Here is a 23,495-nt window from a genome sequence, read left to right on the forward strand (position 1 = left end):
CTTCATGAGCAAAAATCAAGTTTTCAAATCTTCATAGTTTAAGTTTTTGTTGTGAGGGGTAAGCATACCAAAAAAAAGTAATAAAGCTATTTTTATTTAATCCTCTCCTCTGCAGGAAGGTATAATTTCTGAATAGGAAAGAATGCTAACATAAAGAAAGATTCCAGCTAGATCTCTAAAGATTCTTGAAGCGCACTATGGAGGAGAAAAGAATGTTCTGACAGAAACTGACTTCCTTGTACACATACTTAAAAGAGAAATGCAGAAATATCACAAGGACACCACAATATTTAAAGTGAAAAAGTTTTTTGTTTTTCTCCCACTTACAGACCAGTCTGTGTTCAGTCTTCTGAGTCAGGTGCCAAATCAACCTTTGCCACTCTCTGGTTTTGAGAGAAAGTCACCTACTCATACTTAAAAGGGTGAGGAATTCAGTTGTTTAGGAGACAAATGTATCAATGGTAAAATGCAAACGGATACTTAACTGAGTAATCTGTGCTCACAAACACATTATTAAAGTAGTCAGCAAACTTTGTTCAAGGCAAGGATTATCTCAAGAGGGCATGGGGATATCTTGAGCATTCTGTCATCTTCCTGTGGAAATGCAAGCAGGTGCCGTCTGTGACTGCTTCCTGTTACTAACAGAGATTGTTACTAAAGCAATACCGGTAACTCCCATTTCAGGGAACAGAATTTCTTCACGGAAAGGGTGGTTAGGCATTGCAACAGGCTGCCCAGGGTGGTGGTGGAGTCGCCATCCCTGGAGGTGTTTAAGAGACGTGTGGATGAGGTGCACAGGGACATGGTTTAACTGTGGAGCTGCAGTGTTAGGTGGATGGTTGGACTCAGTGATCTTAGAAGTTGTTTCCAACCTAAACAATTCTATGACTCTGAGGACATCCCCCCCAGCGGTAAGCAGTTCAGGAATCTCTTCTGTGGCAAAGACGTCTCTAGAATTACAAAGGCAACAGGCATACAGTAACCAAGAGCTTTCCAAGAAATTAAAGACAAAACTTGAGTAAGTGCGTGATACAGCAAGAGGCAATAAATCAACAAGTGGGAAGTAAACATTTACAACTTGGTACTTGCTTCCAGAACTCCTGTCAGGATGAATTTACCAAACTATTGCAAAGCCTGACACAAATCAAAGACAGGCACTGCTACCTAGCATGAGAAGAGACATAAATTTAGAAGAACTCAAACACAAAAGCCATTTCAAAAGCTCAAAAAAGTCAAAACATCCCTCTCTGAACAAACCTCCAAGAGTTACCTAGTCGTCTTTGACATCTGCAATAAAGGGTCTTTTTTCTGAATGTTCGGAAGTTTGCTCACTGTTATAGTACAAAACAAAACAATTTCCTTATAACTACTTCAAGCAATTAATTTTCAGCTGCCTCCATGACTACAATGAAGTATGCATATCCTCATACCACATTTATAACTAACCTTTCCCTAGTTCCTAAAAACCAGGCTGAGCAAAGCAAAAAGGTCTAAATAACTTTTTTTCAAGTGTCCTTTTTAACAGTGTCATAGACTCAAAGAATGGTTTGGGTTGGAAGCCCATCCTTAAAGCCTCCCTGTGTCCCCCCCGCCATGGGCAGGGACCCCTCCCACCAGCCCAGGCTTCCCCCAGCCCCATCCAGCCTGGCCTTAGGCACTGCCAGGGATGGGGCATCCACAGCTTCTCTGAGCAGCCTGTGCCAGTGTTTCCCCACCCTCATCGTGATGAATTTATGCCTACCCTAAACCTACCCTTTTTTAGTTTAAAATCGTTACCCCTTGTCCTATCTCTACAATCGCTGATAAAGAGTCCCTCCCCAGCTTTCTCATAGGCCCCTATCCCCCATCCTATTCTCTACATCTCTTGCCACTAGCACTCCTGCCCTCAACTCGATCAAACCTACACTACGTGGTTTTAAACTTCAGACATGCACAACTTAAGACTTTAATTTCGCTATCAAAAAGCCGGCTACTACTACTGTTCGGCTCATAATGTCTGTATCGCTTAGTCTTCAATACGAAGACTACAGTGCTATTTTTTTTTCCCTTGGAAGAGGAACTGCAACTTTATAAACAAAAGTTAAGTCCAAAAGAATCACTGCAAAGTCTAAATCCTAAAAAACCTAATGGGAGCTTGTAGACCTAGAGTTCATAATACACTCAGAATAAAGTCCACGCACCTTAAGCCCTGAGCTGTCTGTTTTCAGCCTCAACTGACTGTGGGCATATAATGTACGATACGAGGCCCACATCTTCCCTATATAATGTTTACTGTGCTACATTTGTGCCTATCTTTAATAGTTATGTACCTGGGAACTCTTATGAAAAACACACACACACACACACAAAGACTAACGTGTATATCCTACATGAGTGACTGTTAAAGTACTTTACGTGTTTCACTGGCTCAGAATAACTGTGCACAGCCTCCTAAATTCTTAAGTTTTCTTAATACCGAAGTGTCCCTAAAACAGAACATAAAGAAGGAGCACACAAACAGTAACCTGTACCTACAAAATGAGGTCATGTTTCTGGTTGGAGCAGCTGCCAAACCCTCCCAGCTAAAACACCTATGGTTTGACTAAGAGAGATGTAAGCGGCTCACCACTACTTTGTTTTTACGAATTATGCTACTCAAGGCTGTGTCTGACACCTACCACCTCTGTCCTGCATTTATACTACTAACGTACGCAGGTACACAGAGAAGAGGGCCCTGCAAGACTAAAGCAAACGTTTCTCGATACAAATCTATCCTCTCTCAGCCCTCACCTGACCAGGTCTCCGTGAAGCTGCAAGAAGAGATTTTTTCTCTCTTCTCCATCACATATCTCGGACGCGGGGGTGTCCACCGTACAGAGGACCAGGCGCAAGTCAGAGGAAGCACAAGACGTGGAATCTCTTCCATAAACGTACACGCAGCCTCGTCCAGCATCCTCCCTCAGCCAGTCCCTCTCGCGGGAGCCAAACCGAGTCCTGTTCAAGCAGCTCCTGCTCCCGTTGCGCTTCACGTTTCTCTGCAAGGAACCACGGCGTCAGCAGCCGCCTCCGAAGCGGCGCCCGGCCTCCCCCCGTGCCCAGCGGCGGCAGCCGGCCGCTCCGAGCCGACCTTCCCTCGCGGCCAGGCTCCTCGGCACCCCCCGCACCCGGGCGGCACGGCCCGGCCCGGCCAGACCCGGCCGGGCCCGCCGCTCCCGCACCGCCGGGCCCCCGCCCCGGGAGCCTCGGCGCCCCGCGGGTCCCGGCCGCGGGGGGGCCGCCGACCCCGTCCCGACAGCGGCGGCAAGGTCGAGGCGGGCATCGCCCCGGGCGCGGCGCTACCCCCGCGGCCCCGGCCCGCCGAGCTGCCGGGAAGGGCCGGCGGAACGGGGCGGCCCCCGCGCGGCGCAGGCCCGGCGCCGGCCCCCTCCTCACCTTCAGCACCCGGATGCCGCCGCGGGGCCCGGCCCGGCCCCCCCGCGCGCCGCCGCCGCCCCCGCCCGCCGCCGCCGCCGCCGCCTCGTCCTCCTCGGGCTCCGGCCCCTCCCTGGGCCCGGGCCCCGTCCCGGCCTCCCCCATCGCCCGCCGGACGCCGAGACCTCGGACGGCGGCGGCGGCCCCGGCCCCGCTCCGCGCAGGCCCCGCCCCGGAAGCGCGCGGCCTTCCGCCGCCGGCGGGCGCGGCCTCAGCGGCGGCGCGGGCCCGGGCCGGGATCCCCGCGTCTCGCCGCCGCCCTGGGCCCGGGCGGCCTCGGGGGACCCGAGGGGGTCCCGGCTGCTCAGGGACCGAGCCGGGGCCGCTCTGCAGCGGCTGCGCTGCCCGCCCGGCCCCCGACGCGCCTTCAGCGGCGGCTGCCCCTTGGAAGCGCTCGGCTCGGCTCGCCGCGCCCCGCCGCCCTCCCGCCGCTCGGAGCAGCCTGCGGCCCGCTGAGCGCCGGCGGTGCCGAGCTCCAGCGCGCTTCTGCCCGCGGCACCGGCTCCGCGCTGTGCCCGTTCCTGCCGCCATTTCAGAGCTCGCCGCGGGCACGCTTTCCAAGTTCCCACCGTCGGGCTCAGCGCCGCGCCGAACGCCCGCTGCGTTACGCCTCCTTTAAGGTCCCCGCCGTCCCGGGCTGCCCGAGCGCTCTGCTCGCCGCGCTGCGGATCTGCTCGCGGCCCCCTCGGAGGGCATCGCCGAGTCACCGCTGCCGCCGCGAGGAACGAGAGGCTGCCCTGCTCCCGGAGGCTCGTCCTGCGCCAGAACCGCTGACTACAGCCGCGGCGCTACTGCTGCGGCACAAACCGACTAGCTGAAGTCTCGGGAGTAGCTGGGGAGCTCTGCTGTTTAAAAACAAGGAACTGACCGACAGCCTACCTTACCAGGACGGTTACGCGTGCTCCCCGGCACGCATCTCTACCTGGCACTACAGAGGAGAATGCTGAGGAAAAATGCGGTTGTGTTAGAAAACGTGGTATTTAATAAATGCTCCTGTGACTAGAAATCACAAGGAGGAACCTTATAGAACGCTGGTTTATTACTTTAATGGATAATGAGATTACAACAATCCTTGTCTCTCCGAGGTACGTGGTGTACAAAAGGGGATTTCTTCATCAGTAAGGGAATCATAATTAATGCCAAAGGCAAGCTGCAGGCACCAGGGAAAAAATAAGTTCTTAGGTTCAGATCTCATCACACCTGGACAGATACTGCTGATGGTAGTTGAAAAACTCTCTCAGGCTATTTTCAGGCTATTTGACCTGGAACAGTTTAAGGATTTTTATAGTTGTCTACGCTCATTTTACTCTCCAAACTTTCCCAAAAGCTTTTTAAACTCTACCCTTGATTATTTCACATCATCTGACCTCATCATGGCCAAACAAAAATCAATGAAGCCTGTCCCACTGTACTTGCAAAAAGCAACAAGGCGCAGTTTTAAATCATGGAATATTGACTCATTTTATTAGTCACTTCATAATTTGTTTCAACCAAAAGACAATACACACAGCAGACGTCTAATGCATCCCATGTAAGTGTTTACATCCGTTACGCTCCTCACTCACCTAAGCATTTATTTAAATTTTTCATATCTCAAAAATATGTCTGCAGAAGTTAGAATGCCACCAGGCTCCCTGCTTAAATGGCATGTTTTTATTTTTAATTTGGTGGGGGGTTGTGGTGTTTGTTTTGTTTTATGCTATCAAAGAGGTGGGATGGGGCTCTATGTAAAATGTAAATTACAGCATCAGGAAAGGAAAAGTAATATACAGGAACAGAGTGAAAGTTTAGAGGGAAGCAGTCCAGCAGCTCCTTCCCTCACAGCCCCCATGTAGAAAATGAATATATAGAAAGCACAACCAGCAGGTCTAAAAAAAGCCATCGTTGCCGCTCCATCTTGCAGCCAGTACCAGCCCCAGGGAAAGGACTAAGTCACTTTTCCCATCTGTTTCAGCATCTTCTGAGTTAAATATCCAAGGTACTGTGTAGGTGGCAGCTCCCTCACTGCTATTGCTTCAAAAAGTTGTTCAAGGCCATATTTTGTCCCATCAAAAAGTGGATTGAGTTAAACCTTGGGACTTTCCCACATCTCCCCCTTTGGGCCCATTACGGCCACTATTCCTTCTGTCCTTTCTTGGCTCAAAACACATTCACTTGAAGAAAAACAACAACAGACATTCAAACGCTCCCAGCTCTAAAGTCTGTAATGCCAATATTAGTAAAATTAGCCATGAAATCTATATCTTTCTCCCTTTATATTCCCCTTATATTGAAATAAGGAAACTGTTGACCAGACCTACAAGAACTGTTGCATTCCACTGGTGGAAAAAGGGCTCACTGCCCTCAGAGTGCTTTATGAGGCAGTTGAGTACTGTCCAGTAAGAAAAAGCAACAGCACGGAGGTTAAGAGGTGCCATCTAGGGTCAAGGAGCAAGCAATGATATCATGTATTGCAGATAGAGAAACCTGTGAAACCTGGCCTTCTTTCTGGGGTATATCAATACTTCCTTCCATCCCTTAGGAAAGGGAAGGAAGAGAGCACTGAGAACAACAGGAATGTTCAGCTGCTATAATGGAGTACTTCATAGCCGAGGGATGTCTTCAAGAAGAATGCCTTCCAGGTACATGCACCACCTCCTTGAGCTTGACTCAGAAATATGACAGCATATTCTCCAAAACACAAACACTTCTGTGCAAAGGCAGCTGAAGGATACAAGACCTGAGAAGGAATTTACCCTAAAAGCTTACCAAAGACCAACAACAAAATCCATCCGTTCTAAAGGAGAGAAAACAAGTCTAAGAGGGACAAGATAAGTTGTTCCCAGTTATGCTGTGACAAACTGGCCAGGTGAGAGACCACTTACATCCTTCTCTCCATCTAATTTTCCTGCAGCAGTGCTCTTCTCAGTAAAAAGGAAAGAAATTGAGGTGTACCAACTTTCAGTACAAGTGACCCTTGTACAATTCTGAGAACGGGAAAGCTCATGGGGCTTTCAGAAACTAAGGTAAAGACTTTCTGTTAGTTTGCTATCTGGGACATCCTCAAAGCTCACTAGAGCCTACATTGAACATGTTCAGCATTGCACACTAAGTAGTTTGAGCCAGTCAGGTGTTGAACAGTCACAAGTGCAATAAAAGCAGAAGTAAATGCTCAGCACCCAAAAAAGGGTATCGATTCAACCATTTCCTACAAGATTGCCTGTTTCATGATGCTTCAGCTAGAAGCAAAGTACTATCTTTGCACTGAAAGCCCAGCCCAAGACCCTGCCACAACCCTCAATCAGTTTTAAGGAAATCATACATCATTCTCGCTAGATTTTATAAACCTATGGTAGTGCCTCTTTCAATAGAACAAAACTTTTTGCTAAACCAAAGGCCCAAACCAGTCTTCCTATTACGGCAGCAAAAATGCCTTCCAAGAGAAACTAAACTTATTCCACGTACCAACAATTAAAGTCAGAGACACAGTCAGTCCTACATCATATTACCTACCGTGGTTAAAACCAAAACAGACTGAACAACCTTTCTTGGCCTCCCACTACAGATTCAAGGGCAGAATAGGTCTTTAATTTTCCTTAAGTGTACTGTGAATCACTCCTCTGATATTACTGGCAAGGACTGGAACCTAGTGTTATTACTTTTGCAGACACAAAGGGCTGGGTTTAAGCTTGCTGTCAGAGCACTGAACGATCATATGTTTAAAGCCCTGTAACAGAAAATCAAGCAGATGTGCCTGCCACCTGTTTCTTTTAAGAAAGCTTTGTGGCTGGAAGCCAGGGTACCTTCAACTTACTAGCATACTAATGAATGAAGTCCTATCATTCCCTCTTCATCCCCAGAGTGTGCTGAACACCTGAATAGTTTTGTCACACTGTGCCTTACATCCTATACATTGCCTCCATTAGAATTCATAGAACTCTTACTACCTCAACAACAGTTTACACTAGGAAACATAACTGAATACATCTTTCTTTAAGCTTAGAAGAGTACTGGACCTCACATCTTTGGTTCCAAATACTCAAAAAAAATGGCTTTCATTCAAAAAAAGTTAAGTTCCTTTCAGTCTGAACCTGAACTAACACAGATTTCTCTGGAAGGGGAGCAAGGAGCCAACTACGAAGATCAATTAAGTAACAAAATGGGAGAAGGTCTTTTAAACCGCATGGTCTTTATTTCAGTGCCAATGTTACAGATACAACACAAATATCCCAGTCAGAAGTAAATCAAATGGAATCCAGGGGGTCTACAACAGGCTCTGGAAATTAATCTTGGGAGAAGGTCTGGAATAACTGGGAAGAACAACTCTGCAGCATAGTCTCTGATGAGTCTCCCAGCAGGCAATAGGACCTTTGCTCAAAAGACTGATCCACAAAATTGAATACATCTTTTCTACCCATAAACCACAACTAACGGGTCAAAAAGCTTTGAAATTAACCATGGTAGAAAACCAGCTGTTCCTTGGATCTCTGCATCTCTCTGACATCACCACACTTTCTGGGGAAGCTACAGAAGACTGTGAATCTGCATGGTTACAGCCACTGATGGAAAGAAAGAAAATTCAAGTGTAAGGTCTTCATTTCCAAGTACAGCACCAAAGCAATTTTATCAGCTTTCACTGGCACCTCTTTTCCTGCACCGTCCCAGGTTTGCAGATGAAGTCCCAAGGCCTGACTTGCTCTTAGTATGTATCACATAACTGAGAGGTGTGTGTAAAAGTAATGCACTGAATAGGCCACAAAAAGCCTCCAGCCCCTTCAGACACAGGGGATACAAGAAGAACAAGGCAGGTTACCCTAATATTCTCCAAGACCCCATTCTGAGCCCTAGATGAAAGTGCCTGAAGATAATCCAGCTAGTAATGAACAAAAACACACCTTGCCCTCCCCAGGGGAAAAAAAGACAGCAGAAAGAAGGGGCAGCTGTTCACTTGCTGCAGAGACAGAGTTTCCCTGCAAGAAATTCCAGACTTCTGTTCCAACCAGGCTGTGTTTCTGGGGTGAGGGGGGAGGGACAGGGAAGGGAGGGAATGTTGCTTCTGGCTGTGAATGCATGTGTGAGGGAGTGCAGAGTAGCCTCCACAAGCCACCAGCCTCATCAGCGGAGGAGAGGAGATTAGTCTTAACAGATATGCTTCAAAGTCAGCAATCACTTCAGGAAAATTCCTCCTCATCAGCAGGTCTCATCTGTTCCCCATGCCCATGGTGCAGTTTGGGGGATTGCCAAGGATCACAACCTTCTTCCCAGAGTTCTTTTGATTGGGTGGGGAGAGAATAAGAATGGTGCCAGAGGCTCACTGCCAAGACTGAGGGGGGAAGTTGTTGACTTCTGCTAGATCCTGCATTGCTGAGCCCTTGTGATTATATGTCAACTTGATCCGCATACGTAGTTGTTGCTACAAGAGAAAAAAAAAATTAGGTCTTCGTTAAAGGTCAGCAAATCTCCCCAGCTCTAGCTCCCCATCCCATATCCCCTGTGAAGACAAAACACAGCCAACAAAAGCTTGATGGAAAGATGTGCTGGGTAGGCTATGACACTTCAGATAAATGCTTAATCTAGTAGGATGTTTCTTGTTCACTGTAGTTCTCAGATCAGGTACAAGTTTTCTCAGAAAGATTGTAGTGCACCTTCCACCCATGTCTCTCACTGCACTGGCCCTGCTCTCACAAACACTGAGGTCCTTAAACACAACAGTAACTGTCTTACAGTCTCAATTAACAACACAAGAAAGCAGGAGGCAGACCTGGACTCTGCTGCACTGCACAAGGAGAGGTATCATTCCCCATGCTAGCTGTTCACTCAGAGAAGCGGTCTGGAAACTTCAAGTATTACATAGGTCAGTAGCACTGGATGAAATAGTCTAAGAAAGACTAGAGAAAGCATCTCTAAGAACATTTCTTCCTGCTGTGGGTAAATGATGGAACAGCTCAGAAGTTGTTTGGCTGTCATCCAGATACTAGGCAGCCTTTAATAAAAGGCCAGAGATCCAGCCAGGTTCTTTGTTCTCCTCACAACTACAAAAAATAGTTTGCCAAAAACCCTAAAAAGAAAAGCAAGAAGTTGGCTTTTTCCGGCTCTTTTATCCATACCAGACAAAGCCTACAGTGAAATATGCAAAAAGAATAGCATAGGGAGGAAAGGAGGATAAAAACCGCTCCAACCAGCCTCAGGATAAAGGAAATGATCATTAATAAACACCAGCTTTATACCAATTGACCAATATAATCAGTATCAATTTGTTTTATTTGGTACTGTTCTGGGTAACTGGCCATTCCACTGTAAGAGTATAATCACGGTCATCCACCCTGAAGAGTTACATTCTAAGACCTGCCGGTCTTTCACCCTGCTTATTACAACTCTCCCCATCTTCACTATTAGTCAATGCAGCATAATGGCTGTCCATTTCAAGGTGAACTGACTTTTTTTTTTTTTTTTTTTTTAAAACAACACTGAGAAGACAAACAGCTACCTCCTAAATAATAAAACTCAGGTTGTTTCTCTCAGAATATTCCAGGTAACTTACACCATCTTGTGGACAGGATTCTTGCAAAGCTAGAGATTGCTACTGACTTCAGGTACATAGGACAGTAAGAGATGCATAAATGCCTGATGTGGAAGAGTTAGGAAACAGTGCAGAGGGCAGTGAAATACTAGCTTACATTTCTGTATTCTCAAGTATTCACAGGAGTTCTGATGTTTCAGCAAAAAAGCATATTTCAAGCTTGTGCGGCCCATCTGAGATGGATGTATTGTGACTTCTGTCACTAGAGGAAAGCTCCGAAAACCTTCCAAGTTCAGAAAATACCTTTCATGTGATCTCTAGCACTACTGAGATTCAGACACATGGAAATTCATATCAGATTTATGAGACAGAATAATTACTCTAATTACTCTTGTGCTTTATTACAGGCAGAGGGGAGCATGCTGCTACATAAAAATGAGGGGAGACCATGGAAACCATAAAAACTGTGCACTAGAAGACAGTCATTTCAGTAAAATCTTTGGCTAGTTTTTGTTTGTTTTTTTTTTTTAAAACTTAGACAGTCTAGCAGTAATACTTAACATCTACAGCAGTACATAAGTGTTAAAAAAATATATACAGCAGGAAGATCTCAAGGGTGTCCCACAAAGGATGATTTTTTAAAAAAATGAACTCTTCCTTCTGATGCCATCTGAATACTTGCAAAGCCTCTTAAGGAGGACCCGTGGACCACACCCCTCCCTCCCAAGTCTGTTTTCTCCCAGTCTTGGAAGCCTCTCTCTGAAGACTGTAGAACAAACAGAATTATGTTTAATCACAGCTAATGACTTTCTCTCTCAACTATTTAAAAATACACTCATCACATATTAAATGAGGTCACTTGAAGAATCAGACAATTTTTGAAAAAAATTTGGGTCAAACAATTTTTTTGTGTAACAGACTTCATTCAAGAAGTGCCCCTGCAGACAGCAAGAAAGAATGTTAAATATATTTATATGGCAAGATGCTTGCCTTTCAGACTTCATTTTTACAACACAAACACCAGGTTCTGCTCCTCTAGAGAAACTATCCAGAAACCTGTTTAACAACCACGCTGATGGAAAAGACATCCACAAAGTCAAAAGAATAGCAAAGAACTGAGTCTGTTTTAAAAGTATAACCAAATACGTCAAACCTGTGTCCACAGCCCTCTTTTTCCTAACCCTAACGAAAATGATTGTCATTACAACTCATCATTCCCTACCTTATCGGAAAGGCAGCCTAACTAGACAACTAAGTGCACAATTCCATGACAATGTCTTTAACTGTTCTCAGAATCACTCACCTTTTGTGGATTCAGGACTTTAATGACCTGTGTGATGGTCCCCGAGTTAAATGCAGGGATGACACTGCTGCTGGGAGACAGGAGCTGCAGCTGGAATGTCTGAAGAAAGGGCAAAGAGAAAAGCTGATGCTTAATCAAATAAGTCAAGTAATCAGTTCTTCAATCCCCTATCTGTAAGGAACAAAATGCTGGCCCACCTGCTTTCTACATAAAAAAGATCCAGGTGGCACGAATATTAGGGGATGAGGACTTACTGCAGTGTATCAAGATCAACAGCGATGCACTGTTTCAAGCATGACACTCAAGAGGAACAGCTGAGGCTGCTCAGCACATTTCTAACTTCAGGAGGCCCACTCTCTCCCTAATGCCTGCCTATTGCAGGAATAAAACTTACCCAAACTAAAGTTAGAATATTATTAATTCCCAGAAGTGAAATTCCCAAAAATGGATGCATTTTCCCAAACTTGGACATTTCAATTATAGTCTGCTTAAATGGTCTGCTCTACTACAAACTAGGCAGTTTTTGTCTCCTGCATTTTGGGCTGCAGCTAAATCCAAGGACACACATTTCACTGCTTGTAGGAAGATAGTTAATTAATTGCTATATGGGAACTCATTTCAACTTTTGTAAGCAGCTAAGAGCTTCAAAGGATTGTTTTCAATAAATTATGTATTCATAACTGCAAAGAATGTGGTATATTTCTTAGAAACTAATAATAAAGGGAAAGATTAGTTTTGATCTTTTTTATTGACCCAACATTTTCCTGGGTGTGGTTTAGCAATCTTCCTAGAAAATGACGATTTTAAAAGATGATTTTATCCAAGCAGATATAATCTAATCTGACAGAAACCCATATTCCACTCCATTTATAACCCTTAGTTTCAGACTAGAAAGGAGATGACCAAACTGAGCACTAGGAGAACCTATTAGCAACTCGACCTTTACATTTTTTTTTTTTTTTTTTTTAAACCATGCTGCATGTTTCTATCTACATGGAAGTAGAGATCAGGAAGTACTTGCAGCTGGCCCTCTACCTTTTTATGTAGTTGCCCTAAGTGGTTCTACCTTTGGTACTGCAGCTTGGAAAACAAAATCTGTCATATCCAGTTCTGTGCTGTTGGAGGCCTGTATCGTGATTACAGTGACACTGGGGTTGGTGTTTGACCTCTCAAAGGTGAAGTCAATCTTCAGGCCATTCTTGTTGTATGCAGTAATTGAGGGGATTCCTGCAGAAAAAAATAATCAGGAGACTTGCAGAATCTAGAGACCATTCTCAGCATCACAGAATTCATTTCCATTACACCCAGACACAAACTCTTCTGAAGATTTAACACCCTCCCTCCTCCTCCAGTGTCTTTGTTACACTTCACAATGAAATCTTTTTGTTTCTATCCCTAGCTTCCTCTTCTGCCGTGGAACCTTCAGCTAAGGATTTACATGCCCCTAACCTGCAGCAATATCATTGAAGAGAGGCTGTGATGGCAATCCATCAAGCAGGAATGGAGGCTGTGATATCTGGGGTGCAGGGGCAGGTACCGGAGAACCTACAAGAAATGTTGGAAGAAGATTAAATTTAGCTGTCACAAAATGAAGAGTAAGTACTCCTTCTCCAAGTTATCAACTGATGCATATCATATTTCTATATAAGAGGCTCTACAAATAGTTATTTATGTTGTCATTTGCTCCTTCTCTGCTTTTACCCAGTGAAGACTGGCTCCTCTTGAGCTAGCAGGCATTCAAATAGAATAATTTCTCACATATTCTTATCCTCGCTGGAAGGGCTCACACCATTCCCAGGTGGGAATGTAAAAAAAAACAAAACAAAATAAAAACCACAAGTTCCACCATCAATCATTAAGAGTCAACCTGTGACATTATTCCCTGATTCCCATCTATATACAAATACGGATCCTGACAAGAATAATCATGAAGACAGGTACTTAGAGTGATGAACTAACCAGCCTTTGCACCTTCAGCAATTATCCTGACATCCCACCCCAGGACTGGGGATGTAGACTTTCAAGAGATACAGCTTGCTTACCTGTTAGGTTGAGGTCTCCCAGTAGGTCAAGGAGCTCCCCACCAGCAGAGGCTGGCTTGCTTGTAGGTACAGTAGGGATTACAGGTGTTATATCACTTCCCCCCAACAAGTCCAACAAATCATTTGCCTAGTGAAAAAAATAAAATAGTTACATATTCATCTTTCTGCTACTTTCCCTTACAAATGCAATGGATTCCACTTGCTCTCAGATTAAAGACAAGAGCTACTGACCAATCGGAGAGGTTTTTAGTTTGGATATGGTCTCAAGCCCTGTGAGAAATCTAGCTTCCATGCTCTTGGGGCCACAGTGATTACTGAAGGATGGAGTTCACGGACACTAAGACAGGTTGGGGTATATATATGGCTTTACCCCACTGTGCTCTTGCACTCCCCACAATAACCTCTTCCACACATTCGTTCTTGGCACTAGAACCATGAGCACTGAGTTGTGATGAGATTCATCACCAGGCCAGAACTAGCAAAGAGGCAGGAACAGGGAGGGAGATGGTCTCAGCTTACTGTTGAAAGAGCAGTGGCTAGTACTGTGGTCTGACAGGCAGTGGAAACTTATCCTAGATCAGTTTCCATTACCTGGCTACCAGGCTGCAATCCAGAAGGTGGAGGTTTGGTTTCCAGTACCGCCGGCTCTGTCTCTCCATTGGTCTGTACAATCTCAGTAGGGCCATTTGTGGTGACTTTCTCCATTACCGGCATTCTCTCAAGCAGGGCTGGCCTGAAAGAAGCTGACATAGTTACACTGTGCCATCTTCCTGGATCCCAATCCAAACACTCAAACGTTCAAGAGAAGATATACACAGGACAACCTGCCTTTTCTGCTGTTGGGGCACTGTAAGACTACATATCTTGAGGTGGTTGGAAATAATTCCTGACATTCTGTGCCACTGTAAACACATTAGCTGTCAGTTGAAAACCAAACAAACCCCCCTGCCTCCTGTTTTCTGCTAGCACTAGACACAGTTTTAATTATGGGGCTAGGATAACGAGCCAAAGATTAAAACAACTGAGCAATGGTGGATCGACCGCAGACACAGGACATTTGACTCTCCTGTTCCGTATCCAATTGAGTCAAAAGGTCAGCTGATTGACTTATCTTTGCAAGAGGGTTAACCACTCAGAACAGGTAAAGCTGGAAAAGCAAACCACCATTTAGCCAAGTTCAAGTCTCAAAAGACTTAAGTTCAGTCCAAGAGAACCCTCCTGAACGGATACAGAAACTGAAGGAGAAGAGGCACAGGACACAGAATCCTGACATCAAAACTAAGTAGCAACAAAAGTCATACAGGGAAAACTGGTCTATAATACAAGAAAGGTCATTACCCTTGAGGATCAAGTCACAAAGCCTGCATGAAATGAGCAAGTCCCACTGTCCATGCATCTTTTGGGCTGAAAAAGTGTCCCAGTGCCAATAATTCCAACAATGGGCCAAATTTTTGACCACGAACAAAGTTTTAATGAGCAGAAACTATTAAACACTGACCTTTACACTATAATGAACACTGGAATGTGTGTGTGTGTGTGGGGGGGAACACTAATGCTCTTATAAAACTGAGTGAAGTTCACACATTTTTCCGAAGCACAAAGCTTCCCGAAACTACGAACACCATACTCTGCCATTGGATCAAAAGCCAGCTGATCTCCAGATATTACCTGCAGTGGTTACCTCAGATCAAAAGGCTCTCATATTAGATTTTTTCCTAACACATTCATAATGCCTCATGTGAAGGCCTAGGCAGCTCACTAACATGACTCTTCCAAGAGCACAATCTTAGTTGCTGCACAAATCCCATGGGAAGAGATAAGAGGAAATCATACGGATGTTGTGTCCTACACACAGAGGATATGATAGTACCTATGAAAAAAACTGATTGTGAAAAGCTTTTGAAACAAGGTTTGGAAGCCCCTATAAACTCATGCAGTATTTAGTCCAGTGGCACCCCTTTTTTCCTCTGTTCCTATCTACATTTGAGAATGGATACTCCTCCATCCAACTCTAAAAGCTACTTATTTCCACCACACTAGAACATGGCAGTTCTGATGCTTCCAAATCAGGCAAACAACAAAGATCAGACCTATTTTCAAAGTAGCATTTAATCTAAATGACATCTTAAGGAAAGTCTTCAAGGATGGATGAAGTTAACTCCCAGATCTTCAATCTTACGTTCTTCATGGAATAGCCAGTACAGTGCTCCTATGTATCAACAATAATTTGTCGCACATAGCAGATTAACGACTATTCCGTAAAGAATTACAGCTTTAGTTATTGCAACGAAGAGTGGCTTGAACTATCTCAGAAAAATAACCACTTGAGTAAAACTATGATGAATGGGAAACTCTCAGTGATAGCACACAAGGAAATCAACATGCTCAAGAATTGTAAAACAAGAATGCTGAGTGGTGTAGAGACAAGTATGACTTTTCAGGCAGAACTTGAGATTTTAAGCAGATAATACAAGAAAACAGTAAATTAAAAAGATGTTCTGAAAAACTGAAAAGCATTTTCAGAATTACCTCAATTTCAGAGCACTGCTTAGGAGAAAAGGTCAATGGATATCTGCATGTTTATTCTAAAGGCACTTTAAAATCAATTTGAAACTAATGATTGGTAATGCTAGTATGGTAAAAGCTATCTGCAGTCACTCACTTAGAAAGCAATTTTAATATTCAACACCTAAAAGTGAACATTAACCAAGTCCAAGCTCAGAGCAGGTCAAGCATTTTGGTACGGAAAGACTGATCTCAGAACAATCTCCCGAGATATGCTATGTTCTTAAAACACTCAATAATCCTATAGAGATCAGCAAGGAATTATAGCTTCTCTATACTCCTACCAGAATCACAAAACAAAGCTCTATGTACTATGCAGAAGATCAGAGCAGATTATTAGCCTTTTCAAACACTAAAACTCATCAACACTTACCTCATGTGATCATATTTTTTGAAAAGTGCATTATATTCCACTGCCCGTTGCTGTAGCTCCACATCAATGCTGCTGCCATAAATGGACACTACCTTCTTAATGCGACTGTGGGGAGAGGCAAAAAAACACAAAACAACACACTATGGAATTCGCAACAGTGAGCAAGGAATTAGCATGTGTCATCCAGAAGACATTTGACACCCTGCTCAACAGCTGTCCCATATAAGTGATTTGAAACAGTAGTCACTGCTGTTTTCTTGGAGTACCTATGCAACTTCAGTTTTTGAACTGTTGCTGTTCCTCCCCAGCATAGTCAACAGGTAATTAATACACCACCACAAGATATATCATACCAAAACTCTACAACTCACAGTCAAGCCATCAGTAGGAAACAAGGCCGTTTTTCTCTCCATCAGGAAAAAAAAAAGGAACTGGAAAGAACAGTCCACTTAAAGGGCTTTCTTTCACATTAATGAATTTTCATGCAAGAGTAACATGACTCAAAGTCCCCACACAGTAAACACATCCACAAACAGATAAAACAGCACAAATTAGTGGAAGACTTCCAGACTGCAAGCAAAGGAGGTCTGTTAAAGCCAGTAAGAAGACTCTTAACCATGGAAGTAGAACATGTCCAAGGAATACTTCTACTGAAGACAACTGATGCCAGCATATGTGCAACAAAACCCTGTGCAGAACACCACCAATAAGAACTCACTTGACAGTGCAGGTGAATCTTGTGGAAAGCTTCATGATGGCAGTGAGAGCATAGCCTCGTGTAACAGATGCAGACATATTAGATATCAGAATGCTTTCTAAAATATCAAGAACTTCATCTTCTGTTACCTGAAAAGGTACAAAAAGTTTAGGCTGAGTCAGACAGAAGCTTTGCAGCAAACCTTTCAGAGTATACTGTAAAAAACTTGTTTCTTGCTTAACAGGTGTTTCCTATCTCCTCAGTAACTTTGTGAACCCACAGCATATATGCACAATGTATGAAACAATGTATCCAGATGAATATCTTATGATACTACAGTTTTAAAATAAAATTCGTGTTCCACATATTGAAAAGGTTTATCACCAAAATACACAGCTAAAACCCTGGCAGATACTGTGCAAGCTAGACGCGCAACAAAAGCACACTGCTCTGCCCAGTGTAGCTATGCTCCTCAGAGACAAAGATGGCTATGTGTATATTGCCCATGCCTGTAGCATGAAAACGAGTTCCCCATCAAGGGTCCATCATAGACACCATTAATAAGTAACTGTTGCAAGCATTCCCCTCAGACAGCCAGCATCAAGCAGCTCCAGCATCAGCCATGCACACACTTGCTCTCTCAGGCTATACCTGTATTGGCTCCTCTTCTTCACACTGACCAGACACCAGAAGATCTCCATACTCTCCTATGCACCAGGAGGCCACTTGCACCAGTGGCTGCTGTCGGAAGAAAATTCAGACACCTAGATAAATGCATTCTGGTACAAAGTAAACCACCACCATCTCCCAGAGCAAGCTTAGCCCTCGTTCCAGCTAAGCAAATTTCCCACAGCATAAGAAACATGAATTCTTGATCAAATTCAATATTCATACGAGAAAAATAGAAGAACAGGAACATTTAGAAGGCATGCCTCTTCTGCAATCTGTCCCTTGGAACTAGACAGCATGATGCTGACTTACCTTGATATGCTTAGTAAATATACTTATTGCAGTGTAACGGGTAAACCGAAGCTGCTTGTATTGGGTATTACCTGGGAGTAATCACCAAGGATGGCTTTGTAGAGTCTCTGCACAGTGTAGGCATGCATCTCCACGCTATTAGTTATTAGCTGAATCAGGTTGGGAACAGCATCATCACGAACATAACTTCCTGCCTGCAAGAATGTATTCAGGAGAAAAACAAAAGCGGTTAGGTTTCACTATCTGACTTCTCAGTAACAGCCAGCATCGACTGATACCCTTCACAAAGCCTGATTGCACACAGATAAAGATCTGCATCCTCATCCTCAGGTACTTTATGGCTGATTTTGAGCAGACTCAGTTGGGTAGAAGTATAGGACTGTGCATTCTCTTAATGCACTCAGCTATAGCTAGAGAAAACCATACTGTAAATATCCTGAAATTGTCTGTTGAGGATAGGATGTGGACATAAGAATCCTGTGCTATTTCTGTGCCACAGAAGGAACAGAACACCCACAAGAAAATGCCTTCCATTTAACAGACAAGTTAAGACACTTTGGGGACAGAAAGCAGCTTTTTCAATCACTTCCTCAAAGCTAGACTCTACACCAAATTAGCAAAGGACTCAGGGACTCGTCTATCTCCGGTTAGATGATAGGAATACGGAGCTCAGATTGAAAAGCCCACTTCAAGGACAGAAAAGTAAGTGGGGCAATACATAAATCACATAGCTTTGTTGCTGAAGTAGAGATGTACACTGCTCAAAACCTGCCTGTTTAGACAGTACTCTGGAACTGTGAACAGATCGTGCGAAAAAAAAAAAAGGAAATTAAGTGAGCCCAATTAGGTCAACTAAGTGAAAACCCAGCTAGCAAAACCAGGAGCTGATGACATTGTTCTGTGTTAATTCTCCTAAGTCTGGTAAACTGGATAGGATATTTATCTGTAAGAGTCTGCACTGAGTAGTCTTGTGAATATAACTTTATAACTTTATAAATGGTTTCCCTACCAGCCAAGGGATGGAAGTTACTTTAATAAGAGGGAGTCCTCTGAGAGAAATGCTCACAATCAACTTTTAAATGGAAATCAACTCTGTTCAGAGCAGTCCACATTTCTCAGTTTGAGGTTGGCACAACAGTACATTGAAAAGTGAGTCTGGCTTCTGAACTTGTCAAATCTGAACACTCGCACTAATGAAGTAAATTTCTTCCCACTTCTTCACATTAGAGAACACACTGCCTACTCAAGTTATGCTCTCTTCCCCTCATTTGCCAAAACACTACTCCGTTCCACCTCAACTGTAATGTTTATACAGAAATTCACATAATAAAAAAGTAACAATCAAACCCAAAGAAAAAAAAGCCAGAAAGCTGTTATAATTCTATTAAAAGTCTTTGATAAACTCAACTTGGAATAATTTCAAGAAATTGTTTCAACCCTCTCTCTTCGCAAGTCACTTAGTGCTGTGTTTACTCTCTCTTGAAAGGATTGTGTATTGGAATGACAGCACAAGAGCTGCCCTGACTTTGAAGCTAATGCACTTACTTCGGTCGATACAAACTCTGCTACACATTGCTACACATTCTTGCACATTTCAGAAATCATACATTTTCTAAAATTTTCATTCTAAAAATGAAATGGTCATATCTACTTTCTGACTAGCTGCCTTAGGTCACTATTATATAAGTGCACTTCATTTGTGTATTGTAGCATTTATTATCTCTCAGCCTTTATAGCCGTCTCCCACTCTGTGATAGCTTCCTACAGAATTCAAGATTTTTTATTTTTTATTTTTTTTAAAAGTCACACAAAACACAGGCAATTTCACTTACCGTTGTTAAGACTCTCATGATTGTGTCTATATGCCAGCGTTTGGAAGGAGCGTATCTGACAAAATTAGAAAAAGAATCAGAGCAATAACCACTAGCCTTCAACACCACCAAGAAGCCTACAGTTAACAGAACCTCCCCTTTTGGTCACCTCCCGGCTTACTGCTTCCTGGAAAAAAAATCGTTCTTTGACTTTCTGTATTAATGCTGCCACTGGAATGCTGAGTAAACACGCAAGTCTGTAGAATATAGCACAGCCATTCCTTGCATATACAATACTTCAAATCAAAGTCAGGCTGATGATTATAATGGCTCTACATTAGTAAGATTATTTCACTTGTACACCTAATTGGGGAGGGTGGGCGTGGAGGTGTGTAGAAGGGGCACAGGGCCAGGATAAAAACACAATGCTTTTTCCAAAGAGCAGTAGAAATCAATATGCTAGACTGGTTTAATGATATGAGAACTGCCCACAAGGGAACATTAGCGTGCCCTGAAGCACTGGTGCGTTCTGTTCCTCATAGGAGGTAAAAACTAATAAACTACACACAGGTCAGCAAAAGGGCAAATGAAGAAGATATGATCACCACATTCTTTTAAGGGGTGAGGAAGGGGATAAATAACACAAAAAATGCTCATAATTCTGAAAACAGACAAATTAATGGCAAGCAAATTGACCCCATACTTTTCTGCTGCAAGAAATATTCCAGATGCACAGTCTGCCTTGAACTCTGGCTCACAGGAATCTAGGAAATACAGCAACTCCTTCATCATTCCGCGAACATTGTTCCCATTAACAAGAGCAAAACTCAGTTCCATTGCACGCCTATGGCAAGGGACAGAAAACAAAGTATATTCACCTGGAGAAGTAAACAAATCCAGATACTCAAATGCACTTACCTTTTAATTGAGATAGCAATCTTTATTAATCCTGTGAGAAGAGCCTCCCATATGTACCAGTGTTTTCTTGTTCATGGGCAGACAAGAAATACCCACCAGAGAAAACTATACATGCATGGAGTGGGGCAGGTAGAGTCCCCCTGAGATGTCCTAAAAGGCTAGGAATATTTTTCAGCAGAGTCCATCACCATTAAGGTCTGATGGTCCAAGTATTTGTAATTATACACTTGTCATTTCTGACAACTGCAATGAGGAAAGTAATACAAGCTACAAGCTTTCTCCAACTTCAGGGATCTTAAACACAGAAGGAACCTGTTTTGTTCTCCATCAATTAGAGATTCAAATACATTAGAGCTGATAAGCTTTATTGTATCTTGTCAGATAGACTATATAAGACTTTTAGAACCCCAAATTACCCTGGTGCTCTTTTCAGAATTTTCTTTTCATTCCTTCCCTGCCACAAGTTGACACCGCAATTAAACAGAGTACTGTCTCTTTGATTTTCCTTGTTGTATACATCCAAAAGTGAGAGGCTAGTCCTTAGACCTTCTACTTGAAGCTTCTGTAGCTGTAGCACGGCTCTCCCATCCTTCCCACATTTTCTCAGTGAAGACTACTGTCTTCAAACATGATATACTGCGTTAAACAGCCTCACTAAACAATCCTGACTATTCTTTAAAATCGAACGTTCATTGTAATACAGAACACAAATACTCAAGTTGAGTGTGAGGAACTTTGAGTAGCCTGTCACTGAGATAGGCTACTACAACACAAATAAGATCCCTGTAGCACATCAAGAACTTCCTCCCCCATTTCAATTATCTTTTGAAATCAGCTGGAGAGCTGCTGAACTACATCATGTGTACAATGATTTTGTAGTGTTTGTTATGCGACAGATCTTTTACAAAATTATGCCAAAAGGCCTAAGGTCTATAAAATAACAGATGTTTCTCAAATGGATCAGACTTCAATTTGTGCTTAACTCCAGTGTTAAGCTTGCCAACCTGCCACTACACTGACAGAGTCATTTTTTTTTTTTTATGATCAGCTAAGATTTTCACAATGTTAATGAAGCATCAACACCTTACACCAGGTACAATGGTAGTGGGCATAAGCTACCTGACTTGCTCTCAAAAAATCTGAAACGTCTAGCTAGCACTGCTTCTCAGCATCTTCCTATTGTTGTAGAAAGCATGATTTCTACAGTACTGTGACCTATGAATGTGTTACCTTGTTTTTTGCCCAACTAATATCTGGGGACCTAGAGAATATAAATGTCTTTTCATAGAATAGCTCGGGTTGGAAGGGACCTTAACAACCATCTAGGTCCAACTCCCCTGCCATGGGCAGTGATGACACACACTAAATCAGGTTGCCCAGGGCCTCATCCACCTTTTCCACCTTGTCCTTGTTTTCACCTTAATTCTGAACACCTAAATCATTACCTCTTACCAACAAGGGTTTTGGCTGTTTGAAAACCTATATCGTTACTAGAATTGTTTTCATTCTTCCAATTAGTTCTTAACTCCTTACACGTAACCCAGCTAGGTTGCACGTTTTCCACAGTAATATTTAAACTTTTCAGTCACATTATAGCGGATATGTCAATACTGCAGGTGCACGGAAGCAGTTTGCAATCTTAACACCTGGCATTTATCTGAATGCATATTGCTCACATTACAGGTCTCATTTCTGTCACAAAATTCCTAATCGTGCAATTTGATCTTATTAAGCAGACAGACAAAAAGCCTTGACTTAAATGGTAAAGCCATTCTGAACTACACTACATAGACCAAAGATGCACTGCAACGGTTAAAAGATGATGAGAATAGGCCATGCTTCAGACGTCAACCAAAACCAGGTATCATGTATTTCTCTCAAGTCTCAGCACCTGAAACTTGCTACTTGGGAACTCTGATATCCAATCAACATATTGCTTCAATGAGAGCAGCGCATTGTCAGCAGCATGAGTGTCAGCATGGCAACATCACGCTCTGCCGATGGATCACTCAAAGGCTTCATCCTCCAACAGCACTCAGACATGAAGCTCTACTGTTTGCGGCACACCTGTGTTTTCCTAAATGGTACCAGTAAAATGCTTCTGTGGCCTCACACTGCTCTGGCACCAAACAACAACAGCCTGAATTTACCTTTTGAGATAGTATACAATCGTAAAACAAGATTACATGATACCCATTACATAACAGTTAAAACTAAGCATCAGAAGAAAGACAGCTTCAATTTGTTTCCTATTCTACATATATTTGAGTAAGCAGCGCTGTTAAACATCTAGACCTGATTCAAAGAGGCATAAATTTGAAAAATGCCTTTCAGCATAAGCATGTATGGCATATCTAATCAGTTTGACAAGGTGTAGAGAAGAGGATGAGCAATTCTGAAAGAAACAAAATACATTTATGATGTGACAAGAGGTGAATGAAATTTTGGCCTGCAGCAGAGCTTCCACATGGCGCAAAAAGGATGCAGCAGTCCCTACGACTATCTCGCTTTACGCTGCACTGAGCTCAGACGACCAGTTACAGAAAGAATAATAGGGAAGAGACTACTGAAAAAAAGAACAAGCAATGAAGAAGCTGAAATACTTGATTTAGAAGATTAAGTGCAGTTCTCTACATAGTCTGGCAGAAGTAAGATCAAGTGATTCAAGACTACTATAAATATCTGAGAGAAACAACAGAAAGTTACTATCACGAGTAAAAGGAACATAACTGAAGTAATGAGAGTAAACAGGAAGAAGTTTAGACTGAGTATCAGAAAAAAAAATCTTGTAGTGAGATGTATCAGGTTGCAGGCTCTTCCATAGTCCAGAGAAGTAGCAACATATCACTATTTAAA

General features: G+C 43.2%; 2 protein-coding genes across 5 annotated transcripts in view; both read right to left on the reverse strand.

Moving 5' to 3' along the window:
• The window catches only part of PHLPP2 (PH domain and leucine rich repeat protein phosphatase 2), a 33,322-nt gene extending 29,752 nt beyond the window's left edge, over nt 1-3,570 (reverse strand). Inside the window, exons 1-2 of one of the 2 annotated variants that reach the window (XM_080552307.1) lie at nt 3,412-3,570; nt 2,770-3,014 (exon numbers count right to left, since the gene is read on the reverse strand). In XM_080552307.1, coding sequence (XP_080408433.1) covers nt 2,770-3,014; nt 3,412-3,555 — 389 coding nt within the window. In that variant the 5' untranslated portion in view covers nt 3,556-3,570. The remainder of the gene's footprint in view (nt 1-2,769; nt 3,015-3,411) is intronic. The other variant, XM_080552308.1, reaches the window with a different exon arrangement.
• A 4,031-nt stretch (nt 3,571-7,601) lies between these two features.
• Nucleotides 7,602-23,495, reverse strand: part of AP1G1 (adaptor related protein complex 1 subunit gamma 1) — a 43,715-nt gene continuing 27,821 nt past the window's right edge. For 2 of the 3 annotated variants that reach the window (XM_080552309.1, XM_080552311.1), the window contains exons 12-23: nt 20,425-20,565; nt 19,743-19,797; nt 17,982-18,104; nt 17,581-17,670; nt 16,951-17,078; nt 16,233-16,337; nt 13,886-14,027; nt 13,295-13,421; nt 12,702-12,797; nt 12,319-12,479; nt 11,253-11,351; nt 7,602-8,842 (exon numbers count right to left, since the gene is read on the reverse strand). In XM_080552309.1, coding sequence (XP_080408435.1) covers nt 8,741-8,842; nt 11,253-11,351; nt 12,319-12,479; nt 12,702-12,797; nt 13,295-13,421; nt 13,886-14,027; nt 16,233-16,337; nt 16,951-17,078; nt 17,581-17,670; nt 17,982-18,104; nt 19,743-19,797; nt 20,425-20,565 — 1,369 coding nt within the window. In that variant the 3' untranslated portion in view covers nt 7,602-8,740. The remainder of the gene's footprint in view (nt 8,843-11,252; nt 11,352-12,318; nt 12,480-12,701; nt 12,798-13,294; nt 13,422-13,885; nt 14,028-16,232; nt 16,338-16,950; nt 17,079-17,580; nt 17,671-17,981; nt 18,105-19,742; nt 19,798-20,424; nt 20,566-23,495) is intronic. The other variant, XM_080552310.1, reaches the window with a different exon arrangement.

Source organism: Anser brachyrhynchus (assembly GCF_964034855.1).
Source record: "Anser brachyrhynchus genome assembly, chromosome: 12".
Classification (NCBI taxonomy): Eukaryota; Metazoa; Chordata; class Aves; order Anseriformes; family Anatidae; genus Anser; species Anser brachyrhynchus.